The following is a 27409-nucleotide window of genomic DNA, read 5'->3' as shown; positions in this document are numbered from 1 at the left end:
GCTCTCAAACTCTATTCCTGGAGGGCCGCTGCTCTGCACAGTTTTTTATTTTTTATGAATGCAATTAAATCTAGATTTAAACAAAGAATCGTAAAGTTCCTTGGGGAACAAAAAAAACTCCTCATTAGTTATTGCAGCTCTCAAGGTGATGACATCACAGGAACCTTAAAAAGCCCCATTTAACACCACACCTCAGAGAGTTAAATTCCATCTCTATAGGATTTTCTCCATGCCACCTAACCAATAACCTACCTGATTTTTCTCATTTCCTTTGCATTCCAGACAGCCTAGAAGTGCTTGATGCGTTACATTTAAGAAAGATTAGGGGAAATAAATTATGCTGTGGCACAATGAGCACACAGTCACACACTACAGAAAGCAGCCTGGAAAATGGAACGTAAATGGAAGAAAACAAAACTAGAGGTTTGCCATGGAAAGAAAGTAAACTTACTTTAGAAAAGCTTTAAGGTCTGCCAGATCTGCTTATTTTTCAACTCTAATTGAAGCAAAGACAATCCTACGGTTTTGTTGGTAAAGTGGCTAATCTAACTCAAAATAAATAGTCAACAAGTATTTCTCAACACAGCAGTAACGACTTTATGAGCTTCTTTACATGGAAGATTAATGATATTAGAGATAAAATAAGCACCATCAATTTGACTACTACAACGTTGTGTAGGGCTGTGCGATTAATCGAAATCGTGTTTAACTTACTCCACCCAGAGCAAATGTGTGACTGCCGCCTGTGTGTGACAGTCTTACTAGCCAACTGAGTAAGCACACTTTTGCTCTGCCCAATCAGAATTGCACAAGCGAACTATGCGGAACACCCACAATAAAAAACAAACAGGAAAGCGCGAACGAGTGAGATGATGCCATCTGCCGCTTTAGTAGCATTAATAAACTAATTAATATTTTTAAAAAACAGCACGTTGATAATATGGGAACATTTTGGTTTCAAAGTCACAGACACCAAACAAAACCAGGTAATTTGTAAGAGCGAGGAGATTCAACAACTAGCACCTAAAAAAACACCACAGGCACTTCTTGCTTGCAGAGTAGTGTCTTGCTAAAAAGTCAACTACAAGTAGGAGTGTCAAAATTAATTGTTTCTTCGGTGCACTGCGATAGAGACACAGACAATTCGGTATCGGTTCAGCAATAATTAGAACCGGCTATTGTGTACTGATGACATTTATCTCATCTGCGCTATATTGTGGTAGCTTACTATGGCGAGGGAGGCAAACTACTTAAAAATGCAAAAAATGTGCACAATTCACTGTGTGTGTTTGCTGGTCAGTCTTTTACTGACACTTACAGTAGAAGCCCCAGTTTCACTGTTACAGAGAAAATGAAAGTAAACTCTATTTCTCTCTCTCTCACTCACTGTGGACCTTTGACCAGCTGTCGTGAGGTAAAGTTTCCTTACCTCTCAGCTGTTACATCAATACTTCTGGATACAGACATGAGCTGCATAGCGAGTTTTTTCCTCCGCATCTAGCATGGATCAGCTGTGATTGTCACTGCCGTTTATCAGTGTCACTCATCGGTGAACAGCTCCAAAGCGTTAGAGCCAATCGCAGTCCTTTATGTTTAGTCATACATTGGTGCGCGCAGACCGCTCCAGCGAGCCCGGTTTCCACTTGTTGCCGTTTCCACTGTCAAAAAGCGTTGCGAACAGAACTGTACCCCTTTTTCGGCACCCTTTCGAAAGGGTACCAAAAAACGAGAAAGGGTACCAAAAGGTGGAGCTAGACGCACTGCTGAACGCTATTGGTATACAGAAATACGTCATTCGCTTACGCAACAAGCCAGAATGAAAACAAAAAACCCTCCATGTTTAAAATACACAGCCGAGAGATTACAGCGGAATTACATATACATATAATAACGAGCCATGGTCGACCCGGGCTCAAACAAACCTTGTCGTCGTCTTGATGAACAGCCACAAAGCCAAGAAGAGCAGATTTACCCTGTGCCCCATAGTTTTTTTATGAGCCAGTCTGAAGCACGAGAGGTTTCGCTTTCTTGCTTGCACTCTCCGCGCGTCTATTTCTGACGTGCTTTTGAAACCCGATCCTGTTAAACACTGACAAACGCGGGAGTGACCCGCGGAAAAACAGAAAAAGGGGAACATTATTTTTTTCAGCAAACGTGAACAAACTACCATGTTTAACTATTATTATTATTATTATTATTATTATTATTATTATTATTATTATTATTATTATTATTATTATTATTATTATCACCTTTTGGACTGTTATGAACTCAGAATGAAGGAATTACTGTCTAACAGAGGCTACATGTGTTGCTGAACATTAAAGCCACAGATGAGAGGTTTACACTGACTGTGGGCTATATTTTGTGTTGTTGTTTTTTTTAACCTAAATAATGACTTAATGTATGCTGTGTGTAGTTCTTCTGTAGTTGGTAATATATCGGAGACTGTAAGGGTCTGTATGTGTTCATATATGTTGCATTTATTTATTTTATATAATTGCAGACGTTACCATAGGCTTTTTGCACAGTCATTGATCTGCAGTTATAATCAACTCATGTACATAGAAAAGTTAGTAATAAAAATTTATACAAAAGTATTTATTTATATAAAGCATCTGTTTTGTGAGAAGTGCTTCTCATATGATTTGTGAATTACCCGTACAGCTTTACTGTAGACATTTTCTCGAGCGAAAATGACGTTGACTGAAACTTTTTGTCATACACCATGCCCACCAAAAGGGTACCATTGGTAGTGGAAACGCAAGCCTGATAAAGTTGACCTGTACTGACCCGAACCGTACCAGTCAGTGGAAACGAGCCATTAGACCTCACTATTTACCGAGAGAGTTCGGCTGTGTCATTATATGTGGAGTGATATTCCACCTAATGGTAATGCAGGTAAAGCTGCCGTGTGCATTGCTGATTGTGCACTTGAGCAGCTTCAGCGTTTACTCGGAGCCCCTTTTTTCTTCCTAGGCGATTTTAATCACTGCAAACTAGAAACTGTGTTAGCGGGCTTTGAGCAATATGTATGATGTGACACCAGGAGAACAAAAGTTTTGGATAAATGTTATGGCAATGTCAAAAATTTATTTGTAGTGAAGTCAAAGCCTCCTCTTTCCAACTCGGATCATAATGTTGTACATCTGATTCCATCCTATAGGTCAGTCTTTAAGACTTGTAGACCAGAGTACAAAACTGTTAATATATGGACAGAAGATTCTATGGAAGCGCTTAAGGGCTGTTTTTCATGCACAGATTGGTCCATATTTCACCAGTTAGAGCTTGAGGAGGCCACTGACACAATAAGTGATTATATTACTTTTTGTGTGGATAATGTGGTGGAAAAAAAAGATGTTGTGGTTTATCCTAACAACAAGCCCTACATTACAAAGGACATTAAAGAGTGTATAAATAAAAAAAACTGGCATTTAGAAAAAAGAAAAAAGTCTTGTATAACACCAATTCCTAAAAAATGGTGCTAGAGCTAATAATGACCTTCGTCCTGTGGCTCTAACTTCTAACGTTATGAAGTGTTTTGAGAAGTTTGTAACCTCATTGCTAGAAAAAGAGGTAGAGCCATTCTTAGACACATGTCAGTTTGCCTATAGGCAGAATAAGAGCACTGAGGATGCCACTCTTAGCATTGTTCATCTTGTGTCCAAGCATCTTGAGAATTCTGAAGCTTATGCTTGTATTTTATTTTTTAAATTTTAGTTCAGCATTTAATACAGTGCAGACACATCTACTTTTAGAGAAGTTGCAAAACATGGGTGTCAGTTCTTTTCTTAATTAAATGGTTTTACTCTTTTTTTAAGTAACAGAGCTTAGCAGATCAGGGTCGATGGGATACTTTCTGAGGTCAGATATAGTAATACAGGAGTGCCACAAGGTTGTGTTTCATCACCTGTGCTTTTTGCTTTGTACACGAATGATTGCAGGAGCACACATTTTAATAATTATATTATGAAATATGCTGATGACACTGTCATTTTAAGTCTTGTAAACAAAGACATGGACCTATCATCCAACCACAGTGAAATTGATCAATTCATTCAGTGGTGTGATAAGAACTGTCTTGTGTTAAATGTGTTAAATTTCTTGTGTTTCTGAACACAGGCCTGTGAACATTAAAGACACAGTGATACAGCAAGTTACATCTTACAAATACCTGGGGTTCCATATGGACAGTGTTTTTTGTTGGAGAACATACATTGAGAGCTTATGCACACAACTACAACAGAGGCTTTATTTTTTAGAAGGCTGAGATTGTATGGGGTGGGTAACAATATCTTGCTTGTTTTTTTACCAAGCTATGTTTGAGAGTCTTATTCGCAATGGAATCACAATCTGGTTTGGAAACCAGAAAATGTTCAAATGAAAAATAAATTGGTTCATATTCAAAAAACAGCCATGAAAATTATAGGAATAAAACAATACGAGCCCATACAGACTCTACACTCAAAAAAATGAAATATGGCTTTTGTTGGTCCAAAGGATGTAATCATGTTCAAATTAATTAATCAACTTTTGTTTGTGCATTAAAATTAAAAGAGTTGTGTTGAAATTAAAGGAAACGTTAATTCTTCAAAGTTGCATAGCTCAGTTAATTAAAATGAATGAAATGGAGTTGTGTTGCTTATGTAGTACCACAGTTGGTCAGTAGGGGGAGAAAGATCTGCACATGCGCATTTGGAAAACACCACAGGAAGCAAAGGACAACGATCGCTCTTCAGCTCGTGCAGCTCATTTAGATTGGCGGCGCCATTTTTTGAGGAGCAAAGACGGAGATTTCGGTGCAAAAAGAGTTCCCCTACGTGTACAGACAGGTGAGATTTTCACTTTTGATGCATTTATATTGAGGCTGTAACAACATTTGAATCGTTACTCGATGTACTCGAGTAACCATGTTGTGTATGGTAATAACACGACGTTGCAATATTGCTCGTCTCTTAACATTAGATAACATTTTCCATTCATGTGAATTTTTATACTAGATGAACTTAGATATATTTTACCCAAATAATGTTAGATAAAGAATAGTTTATCCATTTTAGTCGGTTGCTCTGAAGTCCCACACATTCTCTGTGGTCTGTCAACCAGTTCACACACTAACGTTACACCTTGTATTTGTCCGGCTAAGATAACAAGAGCTGGTGTACAATCAATGTAACGTTACAATATGCAAGCATATGAATGGAACTGGAGTGACCGATCTGATTTAAAAATTTAACGGTGCTGTAATATTACCGGGTAAATTAAATGACTGCTTAGTTGCTAGAAAAAAACGAAAGCAGAACATAACCCACTAGCGTGATTAGGGCTGGGTGATTAACCAAAAAAGTAATCGAAATCGACATTCAGAACCTATAATCGATCAAATTTTTCCAGGTCAATTTTTTTCAATTACTTACCTTACCGTGTGTGGAGTGACGTGACCCTGCTCTGTTTGTTACTATTGTGTTACTGTGCACAAATGTTTTATTTATCTAGAAGAGATATTGCTTATTTTCTACTTTTAAAAACATTAAAAATAATTGATTTTGTTTCCAAAAGTGCAACTTATTTGTTGTTTACTTTTTTTATATTAAAAAGGTAACTGTTTTAGGCAATGTGTGATTTAATTTCAGTTGTTCAACGTTGATGTTCAATAAATAATCATTTATAGTAGATCGTGTTTCCTTTAATTATTTTAAAGACAAGTACTGCACCCTTCATTCAGAAATCTCTCACTTGTAATATGTGAGCATATTTACTGTACAAAACCTTTCTAAACCATGAGGGCGGAAACATAAAATAAATAAATTAAAATAATCGTGCATTAATTATAATTGAGTTAAAATGTTCAATTAATCGAAGTTTTAATATTAGGCCAAATCGCCCAGCCCTAAGTGTGAGTAATTAAATATAATAATTTATTATATTATAGCATATTCATTAATGCGCACTGCACAACATAAACATGAATAAAACTCTGAATGTACAGTAACTTAGTCAACATTTGAAGTGAATCAATTCAAAACCTTTCATTAAAGTAGAAAAAATAAAACTATTTAAGAACACCCATTCTTGTTGGGAACAATTTAGAATATTTGTTTTTCACTTCACTTAAAAGGTGACTATTGTATGTTAAATAAACAGTAAATCTTCATAGTGAAAAAATTCCATATTTATGAGTTTAATGTTTCTCTCACTGTACTTTTACAAAAGTTGGTTTAATAGTTTTGAACACAACTGTAAATATTAAAAAATTTGATCTTTAAATGGCATTTAGCAAGGTCGCCCCGTTCTTACTCCAAAATAATTCTCACTCTGAACATTTTTCAAATCTTTAGAGCTCTGTGATTGTTGTGTGCAAGTACAGCAGTTTTATTACATTTTAATAACTTAGTTAATCTTATCCAAGCCTGATAACCCCCCCCCCTAATTTTTATCTTACAGATTTTAAATTTTAAGTTTAGTAGTTTGTAGTTTTTCATATTTGTTATTCTTTGGTGACTTACTTTCTTTTTTTCCCCTAACAGATTTTTGAAGCATAGCCTGTAGAGTCCTATATGTGGCAGTGCAGAGATTGTGGATCGTCACAGGTATCCAGATCAAAGCTTTTGAAACACATCAGGTTGGAACATGGACATTATGGCGGCAGACACACATATCCATGTGCATACTCCAACTGTCCATGCACTTTTAAAACATGGAATGCACTGCGGTCTCACTTATACAGATTGCATGGCAGTGAGCAGCTACATCCAAATTAAATTTCTAGTCAATGTACAGTGATAAATTGTCATGTTTGTGCTGTTACTGACATTCCTTCAGTAAACGATTATTTTCTCCACATAAATAATCACTTGCGCATTCATGAGACAGTTAGTTGTATGTTTAAGGACTGCTCATTTAAAACAAATGTGTATGGCACATTTAGATCACATAAGAGCCGAAAGCATTGTCAATGTTCAGTAGCAGATTTTAAGGAAGGAATAGTGAAAACACTAGAGGTTAGAGAAACATCTAATGACACTCCTTTATATGAAGAAACTGAATCACCATTGTTAGAAGATGATGATTCTTGTACTGATACAGATGACGTTTCAGAGAACTTGCCAAAGTTGGGAGAGCTTAAATTTGCTTCCTTGCTGTTAAAGCTCGAAAATCACTACCATGTTCCAAGCTCAGCTGTAGATGAGTTGTGTGGGGACTTGCATTATTTGCTGAGTGATGCTTCTCTTCCTTTGTCTCAAAGAATCATTGTAGACACCTTACAAAGGCACAAAATTGACAATGATGCATTACTAGTTAAAGACCTTGTAACATCTTTAAGTACAACAAACCCGTTACTCTCTACTATAAAACATGGTGGTCCCCTAGCGTCTGCATTTAAGCGCAAACAATATTACAGGGACAATTTTAAAATTGTAGACCCTGTGGAGTATGTCCTTGAGGCCAAAGGACACAGGACTTTTCAGTATGTTCCAATCCTGGAATCTTTACAGAAACTGCTTTGTCAGAATGACTTGCTTGACAAAATGGTTGAGAGTCACATCTCTCAACCGTTAGGAGATACTCAAGAATATAGGTCAATTCGGGATGGTCTGTATTTTAAAGCAAATGATTTCTTCTCAGAGGAGCTGAGGATATCTGTGTGCTTATATGTTGATGACTTTGAAATTTGCAACCCTCTTGGTACGTCAAGAAAAAAGCATAAGTTATGTGCAATCTACTGGATTTTGGGCAATGTACCATCAGTGTTTCAGTCAACATTGTCTTCTATATTTCTTGCAGTTTTGTGCAAGACGGAAGACGTGAAGACATACGGATTTGAGAAAATCTTGCGACCTCTTTTGCAAGATCTCCAAACTTTGGAACAGCAAGGTGTGTATGTCCAACAACTGGGAACATTCCTTAAAGGAACCGTACAATGTGTTGTTGCTGACAATCTTGCTGCACATTCTATGGCTGGATTCATTGAAAACTTCTCAGGTGAATACTGTTGTCGTTTTTGTACAGCCTCTCGTGCAAATTCTCAGACCACAGAAGTGAAGAGTGGTGAATTCAAACTTCGGACTGCAGAAGAGCACCAAGGACATGTGAAACTTGCTACAGAGAAAGAAGTAAATGTCTTGGGTGTAAAAAAGCCATGTGTTTTCAGTGAAAACCTTAGCTACTTTAATGTTACAACGGGCTACCCTCCGGATTTGGCTCATGATCTTTTTGAAGGTATAGTACCAGTTGAGCTAGCAGAGTGCTTTGCTATACTTATTTCAAAAAAGATATTTTCTCTTGATGGGCTCAACAAACTCATCCGAAATTTTCCATACAAGTGGGGTGATAAAACAAATCGACCTCAGTTGGTGCCACAGACATTTGCAAGCAGAAGATCAGTTGGTGGCAATGCACATGAAAATTGGTGTCTTTTACGATTACTGCCATTAATTATTGGGCATTTGGTACCTGCAGATGAACTTGTGTGGCTTTTGATTTTAGACTTGAAGGATATTGTTGAATTGGTTGTTTCTTCAGCACATACAGATGAAACTATTGCATTTTTGGAATGCAAGATCTCAGAGCATCGTCACAAATATCAGGAGCTTTTCCCTCTTAAACAACTGCTTCCAAAGCACCACTTCCTGGAGCACTATCCAGAAATGATTCGCTGCTTTGGTCCTTTAATTTTTCTTTGGACTTTGCGTTTCGAAGCAAAACATAGCTACTTCAAAAAAGTAGTTAGGCACACAAATTGCTTCAAGAACATTACCCTAACTTTGGCAAGTAAACACCAATTGATGATGGGATATAACCACCACATAGCCAATCCTGAAAAAAATACCTTACAGGTCACACGTGTCTCTGCTATTACGGTTGAGGTCATGAAAGAGAATGTTGTGCATTGCCTTAAATCGAGGTATCCTGGAATCACCACTGTCAGTGTTGCGCAGAATGTCTCTTGTGATGGCATTATGTACCGAAATGGCATGATAATTGCCCACGGATCTCTCCGTGGCCTTCCAGAATTTGCAGAAATTTCTCAGATTTGTGTAATTGAAGGCAAACTGGCTTTCATTGCCAAAAAATTGTGTGCATGGTATCGAGAACACTTCAGGGCCTTTGAACTGATACCAACTCAAGAAATTTGCTTAATTTCATACTCTGATTTGAAAGACCCATACCCTCTTGCTGATTATATGGTTGCAGGAGTCCGAATGATTACTCTAAAAAGACAAATACTTACAGACGAGGAGTAATAGCCAGCCACTTAAGTTCTGTGCAACAGTTTGGTGCAATAATCTTTCATATAGTATTATATTCTTTTAATAGTTTCAGCACTGCTGTCCTGCTGTCATACCTGGTACTATATGTAATACTCCATTTACGCTATTTACACTACAAAGCAGAAATGAAAACTATTAAATGAATTAAGATTTTTTAAATTTTATACGAAGATAAGACTATCACTGTGTGCTGAGTTTGTTCATAACCTACACTCTTAAAGGGATAGTTCACCCAAAAATAAAAATGCTGTCATCATTTACTCACCCTTCACTTGTTCCAAACCTTTATGTATCTGTTGGACACAAAATAAGATATTTTGATGAAAACTGAAAACCTGTAACCATTGACTTCCACTGTCTTGGTTTTTTTCCTTTTATGGAAGTCCATAGTTACAGGTTTTCAGTTTTCATCAAAATATATTTTTTGTGTGTTTAACAGAAGAAAGAAACTCATACAGGTTTAAAACGACTTCAGGGTGAGTAGATTTACAATTTTGGCGAACTATACTTTTAACCCAACAGTTGGCTTTACTAGAAAATTGTGTGGAAACCTGTTGCCTTTAACCACTTAAGTTTATACAGAGGTGAAACTAAACATTGCAAGTTGAATTAAGATATAACTACATAGAACCTTAAGCTCTATGTTCATTCATTTTCTTTTCTGCTTAGTCTCTTTATTAATCAACCCTCTTTATTGCAACCCATCTCTGGGAAAACCCATCCATGCAAACTCATTCACTATGGACAATTTATTCTATCCAATTCACCTGTATCGCATGTCTTTGGACTGTGGGGGAAACCGGAGCACCTGAAGGAAGCCCACGTGAACGCAGGGAGAACATGCAAACTCCACACAGAAACGCCAGCTGACCCACCTTCTTGCTGTGAGGCGACAGCACTACCTATTGCGCCACTGCGTCACCCCTCTATGTTAATTCAAGAAGAGCTATTTAGTTTCACCTTGTGTAACAACCTTTGGTTTAAGGCAACAAATTTCTACAATTTCTTTTATTAAAGAAGTAGTTAAGTATGTAGGTTTTTATGTACACCATAGTACACAATGGTAGTCTTATCTTTGTATTGAGTTTTAAAAATCTAATTTAATTTAATAGTTTTATTTCTGTTTTGTTTAATGCAATTACTAAAAAACTGTTTGCTGACATTTTCTTCATATTTAAACCACCCCCTCTTTCTCTTCCAGACAAGTTTGACACAATGGCAACATCAGCCAAACTCTTAGTAATCTTTGGAGAAAATAACTGTGAAAGGTTAAATCTCCCAGCTGGTATACCAGACACATTGAATGATCTTAAACAAGAAATTCAAACACAACTTGGTGTGTTTGAAGATTTTCGACTTCAGCTCAAAGATCCAGATTTTAATGAATTTGTCAACCTCAGTTCAACTTTGGACTTACAAGACAGAGCTACACTCAAAATATTTTTTTTGCCTTCATCTACAAGTACCTCTTCTTCATCTGTGCCAGAGCGAAATGAAACCTGTTCAGTATCTTCCTGTGATACAGACATAATTTCATCTCCACAGTCATCTGTACTGTCAACTCCAGAATCTGCATCCTCTGTCAGAAGTCAAGCTTGGCCTGATATTTTCCCAATACCACAGTTTAATTTTGATGCAGAAATACAACTGCAAAAAGCTCAACTTGCTTATCAAACTGATGGTACTGTCCTGAGTCCCAATTCTAAGCTAAAGTCTGACATTTTGGATGCTTTAGCCTCAGAAATAATAAAGTTTAAGGCATACCCTTCAAGTGCAGATCTTGATGATGTAGCTGCTGCTTTGATACACAAGCATCCATGCTTGAAAGAAAGGGGCTCTGTGAGTGGATATTATGGCTGGAAAATTAGTCTTAAATATAAGATGGCAAACTATAGAACAAAATTGAGAAACATTGGATGTTCTGAAGTAAACATCAATTCCCATAAGCGAAAAGGATCCATTGGAAGTCCTAACCAGGTGAAGAAACCGAGAAAAGCTGAGGTGAATTACTGTCCAGATTACCCAGTGGGTGACACAAAAGAAACACTTGAAAATCTCAGGATTACACTACTATCAGAGGTGACCAAAAGAAACAATGAGCAGGTTATCAAGGGGCTGATGGACAGAACATTTGCTCAACGGAGGCACGAGGTGGTAGAAGATTCACCTTTTATTACTGAATTCAAGAACAGATGGCCAGGACTTTTTACTGAGCGAGAGGTATGTCTTTAATGTAATGTAAGCTGATTATTACTAGGATATTTTTATAATTCTAAACTATGTTTTGAAGCACTTCAGATATAATTAGTTTATGTTAATTTATTGTTAATGTGTGTTATGTGTTAGTGCTGGTAAAGGAAGTGTTTGATGATTTCCTGTCAATTTTATCAGCACCCTTATTTGAGTTTTTTTTTCTTTCTTTCTTTCTTGGGGGGGGGGGGGGGGGGGGCTGTAATAGGTATCTGCAGAATTCAGCAGGATTACAACAATTCCTTTGGTGTCCAAATTCATGGGTCAGCTTGACCATTTCTCCACCCAGCTAATCACAATTTTCAAAAAGAAAGGAGGAACAGCCTTACAGAAGATCACAGAAATCCTGTCATTTATGGATCAGGTATATTCTCTAAATTCATCATCAATACCCTTAGGCCAAAAAAAATATTTCATGCAAATATGAATATTTCACAATTTTTTAACTGATCCTTCATTCAATCTTTTTTGTTCTAAAATTGGATTTTTATTTTTACCTTAAAGGGGAAATGAAGCACTCAGTCAAGTTTACATTATTTTGTACATTGGATTTCACTTTAATGAAAATATATTAAACAAACTTGATAAATGTAACCATTTAGAAGAAAACGGCATGTTTTACTATAGATTTTAGACCTAGGGCGCCGCCATCTTGAAATGTCGCTGTCTGATGTTGCGGGGTTGTAAAGCCTAATTTAAATCAATGCATGAAGTTGTGGACATGGAGATGCTGCAAATACAAGCATCAGATGTGTGTCTAATATAAAAGTATATATATTTATTCTATTTTTTTTTTTACCGATCATTTGATGTGCTTTGATTCACTCTGTATTATCACGCTTCCTGACTGCCTGCCTGGGTTTTAACCATGATTGTAATGGACTGAACAGCCTAATTTAACCCAACGCATGAAGTTGTGGACGTGCATCGCAGAGCTGCTGCTAATACAACAAACACAAGCATTTAAGTGTCTTCAGTTGTGTATTTTTCGTTTGTTAATACCTCTTGTTTGATGGCCTTGGTTTCACTTTCTCACGCTGCTCCAGATTTCCTGATTTACATTCAGACGATGCAACGATTGAAATCATACAAGACTTTACACTTTACTAGTCACGTCTGTGTGGATTATGTCAAGACATATTTTCTTATCAAGACGATGATTCCAATCTTCCAACATGTATGATGGGTGTAAAAATCTGCCATAAAAAAAACGCGGCGATCTTTGGTTTGGTTTGAACACGAGCAGAGGTGGGGGGCTGTCAGTAATGATTCACTTTTTGTGTTAGCTGCCTGACTGCCTGTGGTTTCAACTAGGTCTGGTGCTGACGTAATGGAGGCAGGTACTTTCGCTTTTCACTACTACAGCCCCTCAACTCTACTCGTGTTAAAATCAAACTAAGATCGGCGCAGTGTTTCTTATTGCAGGTTTTTATGTCCTGTCATACATGTTGAGAGATTGAGTTGATCAACTTGATAAGGGAATATGTCTTGACATAATCCACACAGATGTGACTTAGTAAAGTGTGAAGTCATGTATGATTTCGATCGTTGCATCGTCTGAATGTAAATCCCCTCATCAGGCAGTGCTGGAGCAGCGTGAGAGAGTGAAACAAAGTGCATCAAACGAGAGGTAACGAAAAAGACACAACTGAAGACTCTTAAATGCTTGTATTTGTTGTATTTCCAGCTGCTCTGTGATGCTCGTCCACAACTTGATGCATTGGGTTAAATTAGGCTGTCCAGTCTCTGTGTTCAGTCCGTTACAAACATGGTTGAATCCCAGACAGGCAGTCAGGCAGCGTAATACAGAGAGTAAATCAAAGGGCATTAATTGATCGGTAATTAAAAGGGGAAAAAAGAAAAATAGAATAAATATATATACTTTTATATTAGACACACATCTGATGCTTGTATTTGCATTTGCCCCATGTCCACAACATCACGCATTGGGTTAAATAACGCTTTCACGCTTTACAGTCTCCGTTTTCAGTCCTTCCATTGTACCTGTTCAGTGGAGGGAACGGAACCAACGCAGTGATGTCAGACACAGCGACATTCCAGGATGACAGCGCCTTAGGTCTAAAATCTATAGTAAAACATGCTGTTTTTAGCTAAATGGTCACATTAATTGAGTTTGTTTAACATATTTTCATTAAAGTGGAATCCAATGTACAAAATATTGTAAACTTGACTGAGTGCTTCATTTCCCCTTTAAAATAAATTATTTTTTAATGGATTTTATTTTTACCTTAAAATAAAATTTAAATGTAAATTTCTGCTCAGAATTTTCTGCTCTGAGTTGTTTTTTAAACTAAAATTTGAACAGCCATGACATTCAAGATAATAGACTGATTTCACGCGGCCAGCATTATTAAAAGCGAAGTCGAAGCTGCGGTGGGAAGAAACCCGGAAGTATCGTTGGGAGTTACATAGGAACGTTGTGTACTTGGCTGTAAATCTGATCAGCGAAGATAAAGTGACACAAATTTATAATTTCATCGCCTTCCGAGTGACCCGAAGGTCCGTTCTGAATGAATGGTGAAAATTAAAAGGGATATCAGAGCTCATTTTCAGCTAAGTTAAGGGGAATGGCACTAGTTATCTATTGTTTTCTTTCCCAAACACACGTTTTAGATGCCATTTATCAAACTTAAGTTAATGAACTGATTCTTTCACTATATTAGACTTGTCACGTTACTGAATTAAAAGAAAAACCGTCAATTTCCCGCTAATATTTAAAGCACTGTTGATGACTTTCTTAAAACTGCGTTGATTTGCCATTGTGTTCACGTGCTCAACAGAAATGCTTGTGATTGGCTGAGAAGGTCATCAGTTCACCCTCCGCTGTTTACCGAGCACAAACACAGACGAGCGATCTGCTTGATGACTCGACTGATCTTCACGGCTGCTTCGCGCTCCAGTGTCCGTGTATCTGTGTTTGCACTGGGTGAAGAGCAGTAAACTGAGTGCAAACACAGATACACAGAGACTGGAGCGCAAAGCAGCCGTGAAGATCAGTCGACTCATCCACTCTCAGCAGTGCTTCAATGTTAGCGTAATGGACGGATTTAAAACTTCAGTACCGGGACAACCTTATTACAGATAACACGAAGGTGTGCTGCAGAGGACTGCAGTGTTTTATCACTCACTAGGTTACATAGGCTGAAGCAGGAAAGCGTCCCCACGGTGTTTAACTGGTGCCATGAACTGAAGCCTAGGAGGACACTTCAGTATATTACTCTTACAGAGATTGTGATGTTGTTTGATGCTAAATTGTTTTTAATTGTTTAAATTAAACGTATGGAATGATATTAAAGTGATGTTCACACCATTTCTGCATTTTGAAATCTCTGCCACAGCTGGAGGTTTGTAGTACACAGCATGTTACTGCAATGTTTACAGTTCTGGTCCTATACTCCCGGGTTTCTTCCCACCGCAGCCTCGATTTTGTTCTTTAAAATGGCGCCCGTGTAAAAATAAGCGTGTTATGTAGTGCATTTGATTTGAGACCATTTGTTGATGGACATACATAAAAAGACAGTAGTCAGGTAATCTGTGTAATGCTACTTAAAATGTTAGATGTACAGTAAAAAGTGCTAATTTTCATTTCATTTTAGAGCATCACCATTGAAAAGAAGCGTGAGTGCATCCTGAAAGCCTTAGTGGTCTACTTAAATGAAGATCCTTCAAACCTAGTGAAGGAGTACATGGTAAGTTATTTACATTTTTAAAGAAGCATTTAGTATTTTCTCTAAAACCATCACTCCTTTCACCGTTGAGCTTTTGGTAGATGTTTTATTTTGTACTTTACATTTTTAGGACACTGAACATGATGAAGCAGAAATCTCCATAAGCAACACAACTCTCGGAATATATGCTATCAAACATGAAGGGGCAGGGGTTGCAGATCCATATGAAGATGTAGGTGTCATCGTCGAAGTTCTTGAAAACTTGGGACAATATAGCCAATGCATGTTCGATGATCATTGGTCTAATTTATGCATTAAACCTGGCTTACCCCAAGGATTTGAGATATACTTTTGAATGGTTTCAAAAGATTTTCATGGAACTCGATGCCAACAACTTATCAAACAAGGTCCAGGTGTTAAAAAATAAACTTCTTCATAGGCACCTTAACCTTCAGATGCATGGTCTGAGAAGCAAGTCTTATGTTTTTTTTTCATAATGTTGCTCTGTCTGTTGCACTACATTTTTTTAATTCAATGATGGCAAGATGATATCTTTACAAATATTTACTTTATTTTTTGCTATCAGATGTTAATCTTCATTTGAATACCTGCGATGTTGATTGCAGTTTTTTTTTGTTTTGTTTCTGTTTTACTAAAGAAGACTATAATATCCAAATCTATTTTTGTAAATCGTTTATTTTAAAAGACAGAATTCTTTTATTTAGATTTTTACTTGCAATATTGTTTTTGTAACTTGTAATAAGTAAAGATTCATTTTATTTTGAAAACTGAAGATTTTGGTGAACATGTTATTGTTGAAAAAAAATTTAAACAGTGTAAAAATGTTATTCTGTTTTCAAATGGTATTCTTTCTATGAAAAACAAGTGTTACCTGATTTTTTCAGTTTCAAGAAAGTATACTTTGTACGGTTATGCTTTATACTGTTAAAGAAGGCTGTTAATTTTTCCAAGTATAAAAAAAACATTTTTGTAAATCCTTTAATTTAAAAGCTGCATGTTTTTATTTTACTTTGTACTTATATTATTATTTTAACAGTACTAAAATTAACAATGTAATACGTTAAGATTACTATTATTTTAAAGAGTAAACCAGAATGTAGCTTTTGACAAATATTTTATGTTTAGAAGAATGTGAACACTATAAATGTTCATCATAAAACATTGTGAAAATGTTATTTAATAAACTCAGTGAAATTGAAAATGATTGTTTTTTTTTTATTTGTTTAAATAATTGAATTTAATTAACTAAAAGGATTAAAACAAAATTAAACTTACAAAATAACTTATTCTGAAAATGTTTTTTTTCTTTGGTTAAACATAACAATATAAATTTTAGAATAGTTGAACTTAATTAACTAGAGAGATTAAAACGAAACAATGAATGTTATGTTGACTGAACTAAACAAAGTTACTTTAGCTTTACGTAATTAACTTAAGTTTATTGAAATAAATATTCTTTCTTAAAGACAACTTAACTCGGTTACGTGGAACCAGTGGACAAAAAAAAGTTAATTAATGCCAACATATCATTTTTTGAGTGTACATGAACAGGCAGTTATGAGAAGAGCCATACATATTGCTGATTCCAAACATCCTCTTTTCAGTGATAATCAGCTGTTACCATCAGGAAAAAGACTGAGAATGAAAATGTGCAAAACCAATAGACTGAAGCTCTTTTTTGTTCCTACCTCGATAAAACTGTTGAACTCTACCAATAACACTGCACCTGTAGTACATTAGCACCTGACTGGGTTCTGTGTTTTATATATTTTTACTTATATACGGTCTTATTCTGTAAACAATGTATGTTCTTAATTGTTTTGTTTTATTTATTTTTACTTTACTGTTTAGAGCAATGTTGTAGCACCTTTTTGCCCAAGACAAATTTCCTCTCAGGAACAAATAAAGTTCATCCTATCCTATCCTGAATATCTACAAAGCCCTGAATGGCTTAGCCCAACAGTATTTGAGGAAATTCCTAGTATATTACAGCCCCTCACGTCCAATATGCTCAATTAGTTCTGGCAAGTGATTATTCCTAGAATTTCAAAATCCACTGTAGGTGGTAGATCCTTCTCATATCTGTCACCTAAACTCTGAAACTGTACTGTATGAATTGTAGTCATTAAAATATATTTAAAATTATTCATAAAAATCTTCACATTAATACATGTAGTCATTTTCCATCCCATATAATTTTTCAGTTGCAGACCAACCTGGCCCCCTATTAAAGAAAATAAAAATTATGTGGCCCTCACAAATAAAAAGTGCGGGGACCCCTGGTCATAATAAAATTTATATTACATATTACATATACCAATATCACTATGCTTCTGGGAAAGCCCATATGATGGTGTCATGGTTTTGGAAGCTTCAGATAGGCTAACAGACAACATTTGACTTAATTGGAGGCATAGCCGTAGATGTAATTTAAGGTATGCCTCAAACACAATGGTTCCTTGTGTTATAAAATGGAAAGAAAAAAAGAATAAATAAAAATAAGAAATAAAAAAAAAAAATCACAAGAAATCAGTTATAGACATAAGATATAATTTTTCTAAGTTATTTGTCAAACCTAAATTCTGGATGAAACCTATCAGCATTAAAGTGGTGATCAAATATGAACATGAAAATAGAATAAATTACTTTTTTGTTTGGGTCAGTTCTTTTTTGGATATATTACAGGCTTAAATATTCATGGCAGAACATTTTCAGAGCTGTTAAATTAGGTGAAAATCATTATGCTGTTAGTGGCTGGCAACTTAAAAAAATGCTGACAAGAAAAGTGTTAATTTAGTTTTTACCCTGTTATATAACATTCTATCCTTAATGTTATTTGGAAGGATAGCATGGTGTATTTTGAAAAAGAAAAAGCTGAAGTGAAACAAAGTTATTAATATACAACAGTTTACAAGCAACTAAAAATAAAATGAAAAACGCTTACTCTGTCTTTCATTCTCCAGCTCTGAGCCAAAGCTTTATATCCCTCAATCTTCTCTGTGTGGCGTTTCTTCATGAAGGCCAGTGGAAGGTTCCAGTCAGTCATGTCCACCTCCTCCTCCTCTGCCAGACCCAAGACAGGGGAGTGAAGCAGCTCAGCATCCATTTTCATTAAAAATCTGGAATAATAAATAACAAAATTTAAAAAACTATAATTATGATTGTATTTGTCATTAACAGAATAGGGAATGTTTATCAAGTAATACTGGGCTCAGACAGTTTAGTTTATCTGCAATAAACCTGCAGGAAAACATCAGGCATTGCTAAAAGGCTGGTTATTTTAGGGTCAATAGCCTACTACAGATTTCAAAGAAAAATCTTAATATTAAAAAAGGAAACATAAGCTGAACCACAACAGATAAGTCATAACGAATGCTCAAATAATGTAGTCTCGTTTACAGCAAGCTTTATGATTTTAGTTAGATTGTGTTATCTGTCATATACAGTAGGCCTACACTGTAAAAAATGGCTGTGATTTCACTGGTAAAAAACTGTAAAAATGCTACAGTAAAAATCCGTAACCTGGTTAAGAGCATGTTTCCTTAATATATACGGCGTATAACCGTAAATTGACTTTCCCAGAATTCCTTGTATGGCACATCACTTTTTTATGTTTTTTGTTGACATTAATATGGATCGTTTTAGTTGTTTCCCTATCAGTTATGTACATTAGAGATTTATGTTACATCTAATGTTGATAAACAATGTTTATTTAATGACTATTTAATTTTATGCGTGTTACCATACTGGTGTTTAGTAGCAGTGTGAATGACACTGAGCACCTTCTATCCACTGATACACTTGTCTGCTTGTGGGAAAAGTTGTTTGTGATGAGCGTTGGTTCATTATGTAACTTTCTCCTCACCACATGCAAATGGCTGTGTTAAGGTGTCTAACTGTGTAACAAAAGATGTGTAGATGTTGGTAATTCAAAATACAGACATATTACACCTAAAAATTAATGAAATACGGTAGTTTACTATAAAAATGAGAATTACTTTTACAGTTTGTTCCGTATTTTTAATGGTAAAATACTGGCAACCACAGCTGCCGGTTTTTTTACCGCAAATTTTACGGATTTATTTTTTTACAGTGTATTTTTACTAAAGAAAATATATTATTTGAGTTTATCACCAGAACTATAGAAACTGTATTATGTAAAAAAAATAAATAAAAAATTTAAAGGCAAAGTATCGTAATCAGATCTGTATCAGTCGATACTCAGAATTCTGGTATTGGGATCGGATCCAAAAAAATGGTATCAGTGCATCACTACACGTTAGGGCACTATAATTCACAGCCTCGTCTCATAGCAAATTCATTTGCAACTTTGTTGCATAAAAATAAAAAAGCTAAATAAGGAAACGGAATATAATTCAATAAAACAATTTGTAAAAATGAAACAACCGAAAAGGAAGATGAATGAACCAGCTTAAATGTTCTTGAATAAAAAGTGTTGCGGTAATACACAATCGGTCATTTGAGACTCGTTTATAACAGCACTCCTGCGAGACTCTATCTTGTTTTCACAAAAATAAAGTTATTTATCTTTCATTTATATCTGTTATTAACAGCCTATAAAAGTTTTAAGGTGGCCTATAGCTTATTTTTTTTCAGTGCATTCATTGATTCCTTCTTCAAATACACGGGATCGTGCTATACATATGTGTATTATTTGAGTTTAATTTAATGGTATGATCAACACGGACATGCACATTTTTTAGAAAATACTTAGTCAATTAAAAAAATATGTTAGGCCTTAGGGGTGGGCGGTACACCGGTGTCATAGTCATCACCGGTGTGACATTGCGCCACGACATGGATTTTCTAATACCGTCAATACCGTGATAAATCAATTATGCGCCTTGAATGGCTGCATTTACATCAATAATAGCTAATTCTAAATAATAAGGCATTCAATTTTCTTCAAACGTTCAGTTGTGGTCTGAATACATGTCCTTATACTACAGGGCTCGAAATTGCAACCATTTTGGTCGCATGAGCGCCCGAAATTTAATCTATGCGCCCTCATAATATATTTGGGAGCATTTGTGTGTCTGAATTAGGGCTGTGATGGTAATGAAAGAAATCATGCGGTATGTCGGTTAAACGCGCAGATATATAAAAATAAGCATTTTTAACGCACCGCTGTAATTTCTATATCCCAGTCCCTTTATCAACATTTTTAATACAAGTCATTATTTTAAAGAATATGACTTGAGAATATGATTTTACCTCAGCGCTGCACTTTTCTCCTTCTCCCTCGCGCTGAGCAGGTTACGGAGTGTTGTGTAGTTAAACTCTCCTCAGTTTAATTTACAGTGTCAAACTGGCACAGGAATATCAGTATATTAATATAGGCTTTGCTAAAACGCTGGTCAAATGTGGCTCTTTTTTTACAGAAGCTATTAACAGACGCGCATGTTGCAACCGGTGATGAGTCAACAATCGCAAATATTTTGACTTATTTAAAGTAGGCTATAGGCTATAGGCTATAGCATATAATAATTTTGTGTAAAGACATTTATAAAAAAATGTAGCTAATATATCACAGGGGTTTGTGTAGCAATTACAGTGGACCATTAATTAAATCCTTTTTTCCCGTGGAGCGAAACAAACACTGCAGTTGTGTAGCGGATGGAGACGCACAAAAATATACAATTCAGATATTTTCGTCGGCAGAAAAATATTCTTTGAACGAATTTAGTTTTGTACCATTTGTATCTTAGTTTTGGTCAGTCAGTTATTTACAAAATAAACAAGAATAACTAATAAACTGAAGTGAAGCGATGTGCCTCAGGGTCCGCTATATGCCGCGGCCAAAACACAAACTAAATACAATCGTAATATAAATAAAATAAAAGTGAAATATTCAGTTTCGAATATTTCGAATAGGCTGCTCTTTTAATTTTGATCATACAGTTAACAAAGATTCCATATTCCAAACTGAATATTTCACTTTTATTTTATTTATATTACGATTGTATTTAACAGACCGGTTTGTGTTTTAGCCGTGGCACATAGCGGACCATGAGGCACATCGCTTCACCTCAAAGGTTATTAGTTATTCTTGTTTATTTTGTAAATAACTCACCGACAAAAACTAAGATACAAATTGTACAAAACTAAATTCGTTCAAAGAATATTTTTCTTCCGACCAAAATATCTGAATTGTATATTTTTGTGCGTCTCCATCCGCTACACATCTGTGCAGTGTTTGTTTCGCTCCACGGGAAAAAAGGATTTAATTAATACTCCACTGTAATTGCTACACAAACTCCTGTGATATATTAGCTACATTTTTAATAAACTTCTTTACACACAATTATTATATGCTAAAGCCTATAGCCTACTTTAAATAAGTCAAATATATGCGATTGTTGACTCATCACCGGTCGCAGCATGCACGTCTGTTTATAGCTTCTGTAAAAAAAAAAGACCCACATTTGAACAGCCTTTTAGCAAAGCCTATATTAATATACTGATATTCCTGTGCCAGTTTGACACTGTAAATTAAACTGAGGAGAGTTTAACTACTTCACAACACTCCGCCCTCGCGCTGAGCAGGTGACGAAGGAGAAAAGTGCAGCACTGAGGTAAAATCATATTCTCAAGTCATAATCTTTAAAATAATGATTTGTATTATACATATTTTCTGTGGAGCGATTGATTTGAGTTAGTAGGTCTGCTTAAAATAAGCTTAAAAAAAACAGCCTATGCTGGTTATAAAAAGGATTCAGTGTTTTCTTTTTGTAATCTAAATTTGTAATTTAAGTGGAAAATACTCAGGGCAGGCCTTTTATTCCTTTTATTTAGTTTATTCTGTTTTTCTGTACAATCCTGAAAGATTCACAAGCAAAAATCAATACTAAACTAAAATGGGCGGTGATGACTGTAATAACCACATCACTGCGGTTGACATCTCATTATGGCGGTGATGCGGTTACCGTCACACCCCTAGTCTGAATATAATGGTTGTAGTGCAATCTGATTTGATTTTCTCTAAAAACTTGCTGAATTGCTCTACCCTGCTGAAGTATTGGTTATTAGCTGTCAGTCACTCAACGCTTCCCGCTGTCAGATAACAGGGAGCTTTTGTTACTGCAGGAAATACAAACGGCTGAAGAGTGAAAAGTGCACAGGTTTGCAAACCTCACCTAAAGTTATAATAATAATAATGGCGCAGATGACAGCGATCATAACATGAGGTAAATGTTGATCCGCCAGCTGAGATCAATCGAGTGTTTTCGGAGAAGGTGCCCGAATCTCGATGCATTGCATTCACCGCGTGTTCAGCGCAAATGTCCGCTAAATATAAAGTCTAATACTGTAGACATCATCGCCAAAGAAACTCACCTTTACTAAGTTTACACTGAAACTACAGCTCATAACAAAGAGCGGAATTGCGCCGGTGGTCATCATGAGAATCCTGCTCTGTCTGCTCATAAATTGGTGCGGCTGACTCGCCTGCTTTATTCCACCAACACAGAGAAATGAAGATCAGCTCATAACGAGACTGAGCATTTACAATGACCCAAACCAAAACTTTTAAAGAGTGATAGAAGTGAGACTTTCTTTTGTCCGTTCTTCCTTGAGATGAATATTATTTTGCTATTGAAAGTAATACCGTGATATTATACCGTCACCGTTCAAAAGATGAAAAATACCGTGATATTAGTTTTAGGTCATATCGCCCACCCCTATTAGGCCTATATTTATTTATATAGGATATTAAAATATACTTTATTTATTTAAACTAGCCTATATTAAATTAAATTACAACCTGCATTTTACCATTCGTTTTGGCTTTTACAAATTATTGAACAGATTATTAATAACTTAAAGAACATTTTACTGAGCTCAGTGAAAAGTTTTTGTATAGGCCTACAGTTTAAAAAAATTATATTAGAGCCATGGCTGGCAAGTCGGCAATAGCCTATGTCTAAAATGAAACTATTTCTATTATCTGAAAACAATAAATGCAACTGAAAAACAAAACATGCAAAGGCCTTCACCGCAAAGAAACAGTCACATGGAGGCGGCAAGTATTCCGTACACTTCCCGGTTAAGGAACTTAATGTATCATTGTTTATTTTGTGCATAGATAAATATAATTTCATTTGCTGTCATCCATTTTTGTTATTTTCATTTTGCGGCAGTCCTGCGGAATATGGCATGGACCCGAAGTCAGCATCAAATACTGTCCCGTGCCGCACTGTTGCATAGAGTCTTGTTTGAAATAATTTTGGTCTCAGAGCTTATTTAGCTGTAAAGCCTCCTTTCCACTGCACACGACAAGTGACAGACCGGAAGTCATTCATTTCCAATGGAGAGGTGTCCGGTGTCTGGGAGCTGTGTGGAGTTCCGATCATCTCCGTATGCGGAAAATTCAGATCCAATTTGAGCTGCCGATACGATTTTAAAAAAAGGAAATATTTAAACTCCTACGACTAGACCATATGTGACCGGCCGACCGGATGTGATTTATTTCAGTGTTGTCCAAGCAGGTCCATCTGTGCGAGATGAGAAAGAGTTTGTTTTCATTATTTTTTGAATCAGTAAAAAGTTTATATTAAAAAAAAACATTTCTTTTCATGAACGAGTAATAAAAAATATAATTTTTTTATGTTGTCTCCACATTCTCTCCAAATTTTTTAGCGGCCTATGAGTTTCTAGTATTTTATTCATTCAGCCATGGTGAATAACACATAGAATAAAGGCTTTTGCTTTTGTACTCCTTTATTTCGGACAATACGAGAACAGCTTCTCTCCCATGGTCCAAGACAAAACTGAAAATTCTGCGCGACAGCCACAAGGAGGCGTATTCTGACAGTCGTGTTCAAATGTCATGTGCAGTCGAAAGATGGCTTAAAAGTGCAGTGATTTGCATTGGTTTGAATGATTTTCCAAGTTAAAATATAATGCAAATGAAATGGATTATTAAATAAGTTTTTTTTTTAAATCTGCCAAAAGGTTACTAAATAAGCAAACATAACACTGCCGTGCCCCCATGCGATAGTATCGTGTATCTGCAATTTCAAAGGGAGACTATATGGCGATCTAAAAATTTCATATATCGCCCAACACTACAGAATACTATTATTCATATTTCTGAAGTTGAATTATTATGTTTGAGACATATGCTTGAAAGCTATCATTGACAACATTATTAGACCTTTTTTATTGGTAAAATCAGACATTGGTGACTATCAGATTCCCTCCTGCACTGTATTCAACATTATATAGGCTAGAGTACTTATACTGACACTGGTAAACATTTGGTTTCACTTTCACTGCCAAGTGCACTTTCACTGTCATGGCTGCAGTCACTTAAAAACATTTAAAAAAAAAACATACATGAAAAAAATAGGCTACCTTATCATTTGATGTTTCCCACTGTTGAAATGATCTTCCCATTCCCACATGAAATGCTGTTTCACTAGTATCATTCAAACGACAACAAAAAAAAAACACATCTTCTATGACCACCTGAACCCCTATGAACAAAACTAGGACCCCCACTTCTTTTCCACACCCCACACGACAACCTCAAACATCCTATTCTGAGTGGGCTTGACAAACCACCTGTAGAAAACACATTATTTCATCTCTCTGACACTTTAACTAACACTTGCACATTTTGCACATATGCACCACACACTTTCTTACAATCATTCCATATCTAACAAAAAATAAAAAATTTACAGCATTACGAAGCGTGCTCAACACAGGTAAGTGGACTTGACAAACCACCTGTAGAAACACTCTTCTGTCTATAAAAACCAGAAGAGTTTGTCAACCTCGAGTTATCCTCCACAACTCCATTCTTATATACAACGATTGTGGTATTTGAGAATGGAGTTGTGGAGGATGAGGTAACTCAGTATGTTTTGCTAATAATAATACTAATAATACTACTACAACTACTACTAATACTAATAATAATAATAATAAGGAGAAGAAGAAGAAGAAATATGATAAGCTCATTTTTATTAAATTTAAAAATTACATTTTAATACAAAAAAAATTAATCTAACAATTATCTAAATATAGAAAACTACTTGCTTCAATAATAATAATCAAAGTCATGTAACCCTTCTGACAGGAGAAAATGTAATATCAACTGCAAAATCAGCTATTTAGAAATGTTCATAACTCTCAGTCATCTTGAAATAATTAGTGCCCTTCCTTTTTCTGATCCATAAATTCAGTTCTCCTAATGGTAGACCTTTAGACTAGACTGACTTGAGTTGCTTTATGTTTTCCAACTGGTCCAACATGTGATCTTTAACATCTGAAGAGGCCATCAAGCTCTGGAAAACTACATATTAAACAGGGGCAAGGTTCTCCTGGGACACAAGAGTGTACAATGGTGAAGAAACTCATAGAGTGCCCTTATAAATGTCAGAGACTGACATATTTATGCTGAACTGTCATAGAGACATCAGGGTTGATTTATATCATCCATAATTGCAAGTAGCTTTGATGTATCATCACTCTAGGTTGTCAGTGGACTCAACAAAGCAGACTAACTTTTTGATGTCTAAGCTATTAAAACATCAAACACATAACAACTAGGGATGCACCGATATAAAAATGTGTTGCTAAAACCGAAAAAGATGAAACCATGGCCGAAAACCGAAAAAACACTACAATAAATGATGCTAATTATTAGTACCATTGCATTTGTGGTATTTATTTAAATTTACATTTGGGTAAAAGCAATAATAATAAAAAAAATTCAATTAATAAACACTTGAAAAATGTTAGTCTGCAAGTAAAGAATCTCTATAATTTCAATATCACTTTTTGAATCGAAGGTAATTTAGGTGACAATTAATGTGATTAACTACAGGCTTATTACCTGCAAATTATTAAGATAACTGTTCAGTAACAGTTATAAAGTATGATCTTATTCTGCATTCCTAATCCTACCCAAAACCTAAGCATAACTTCCACCTTAACTATTATTAAACAGTAAATTGGTAGTTTATTAAGCTAGTAATGTTAGTTAATGGTTTGCTAATACAGTGAATTGTGAAATATTTTTATTAAATTTAGTAAAACAATTTTTTTGCTGAGATGCGCCTGTATACAAACACACACGTAATAGAAGATATAGACTATACTATACGATACATACACACAGACTACAACTACAACACACACACACATTTAGAGTACCGGGACCACAGTGTCAATACAGCAGTTTTGGTATTTTGCACAATGCCATAATGCTGAGGGGTTTTGTAAATTGTACTAGTACCTCCGAAGTAAACAGTCCTCCAAAGCTCGAGCTGTAGATCCGTTGCCTCTGCGGGTGATTACACAAATCAGTCTGTACAGGGCCTGCAGGCGCAGGGTGGCAGAAGTATCTGCGCTTGTCTGCGTTTTGATGTAGGTTAGGCGAAGCGGCCCATCGTCAACTCCCTTAAAATACAATCTGCTTGAGTCAGGGCAGACACAAAATACCTTAATCCACTGATTTGTTTGTGTGCACTTTCTGTCGTCCTCGATGATGAACAACACAGTAAAACCGTAGATTTTTATTTGACTTTCAGGCGAGATAAGTGTTTTCAACACTTGCGCAAGGGCGCAGCCATTTTGGAGTGAACCCAGAATGCACCGTGCTCATGACGTAAAACTGTAAACGTCACTGTTGGTTATTTTGATTGGGGGTATTCAATACTAAGATTTATAAAGGCAAATGCAGAAGAGAAGAAGTGATAATAACTAGACTAAGATTAGGACATAGTTGTTTAAAATCCACCCTTGCTTTAATTGGGAAAGGTTTATTAGATAAATGTGATGAGTGTAATATAAAAGAAAATGTAAAGCACATCCTTATGAAATGGAACAAATATAAAACAGAAAGGAAAATCTTGAAGGAAAGAATGTATAAATTAGAACAAGAATGTAGCTTAAAAGGATTATTGGGGGCAGTTGGGAAAATGTGGGAAATTAGCAAGGCTATTTTAAACTTCCTTAGAGTTACAGGACTGTATCATAGGATATAAATTATGTTTTATGTTATTTTAATTGATTTAATTAAATTTTTTTTTATTATTGAATGTACGAGTGAATTGCACATCCCAGTACAGTAGGTAGCAGTATGCACCTTAACAAGTTGGTTGCGATCAGCCATTAAATCAAGAAAGAAGAAAGAAGATTTTAGCT

General features: G+C 35.7%; 1 protein-coding gene across 3 annotated transcripts in view; it reads right to left on the bottom strand.

Moving 5' to 3' along the window:
* rptor (regulatory associated protein of MTOR, complex 1) overlaps positions 1 to 26836 on the bottom strand; it is a 228242-nt gene extending 201406 nt beyond the window's left edge. For all 3 annotated transcript variants that reach the window (XM_056459872.1, XM_056459873.1, XM_056459874.1), the window contains exons 1-2: positions 26499 to 26836; positions 18177 to 18351 (exon numbers count right to left, since the gene is read on the bottom strand). In XM_056459872.1, coding sequence (XP_056315847.1) covers positions 18177 to 18344 — 168 coding nt within the window. In that variant the 5' untranslated portion in view covers positions 18345 to 18351; positions 26499 to 26836. The remainder of the gene's footprint in view (positions 1 to 18176; positions 18352 to 26498) is intronic.
* Positions 26837 to 27409: the final 573 nt, after the last annotated feature.

This window comes from Danio aesculapii, chromosome 6, assembly GCF_903798145.1.
Source record: "Danio aesculapii chromosome 6, fDanAes4.1, whole genome shotgun sequence".
Taxonomy (NCBI): Eukaryota; Metazoa; Chordata; class Actinopteri; order Cypriniformes; family Danionidae; genus Danio; species Danio aesculapii.
This window is presented reverse-complemented; position numbering and strand designations above follow the sequence as displayed.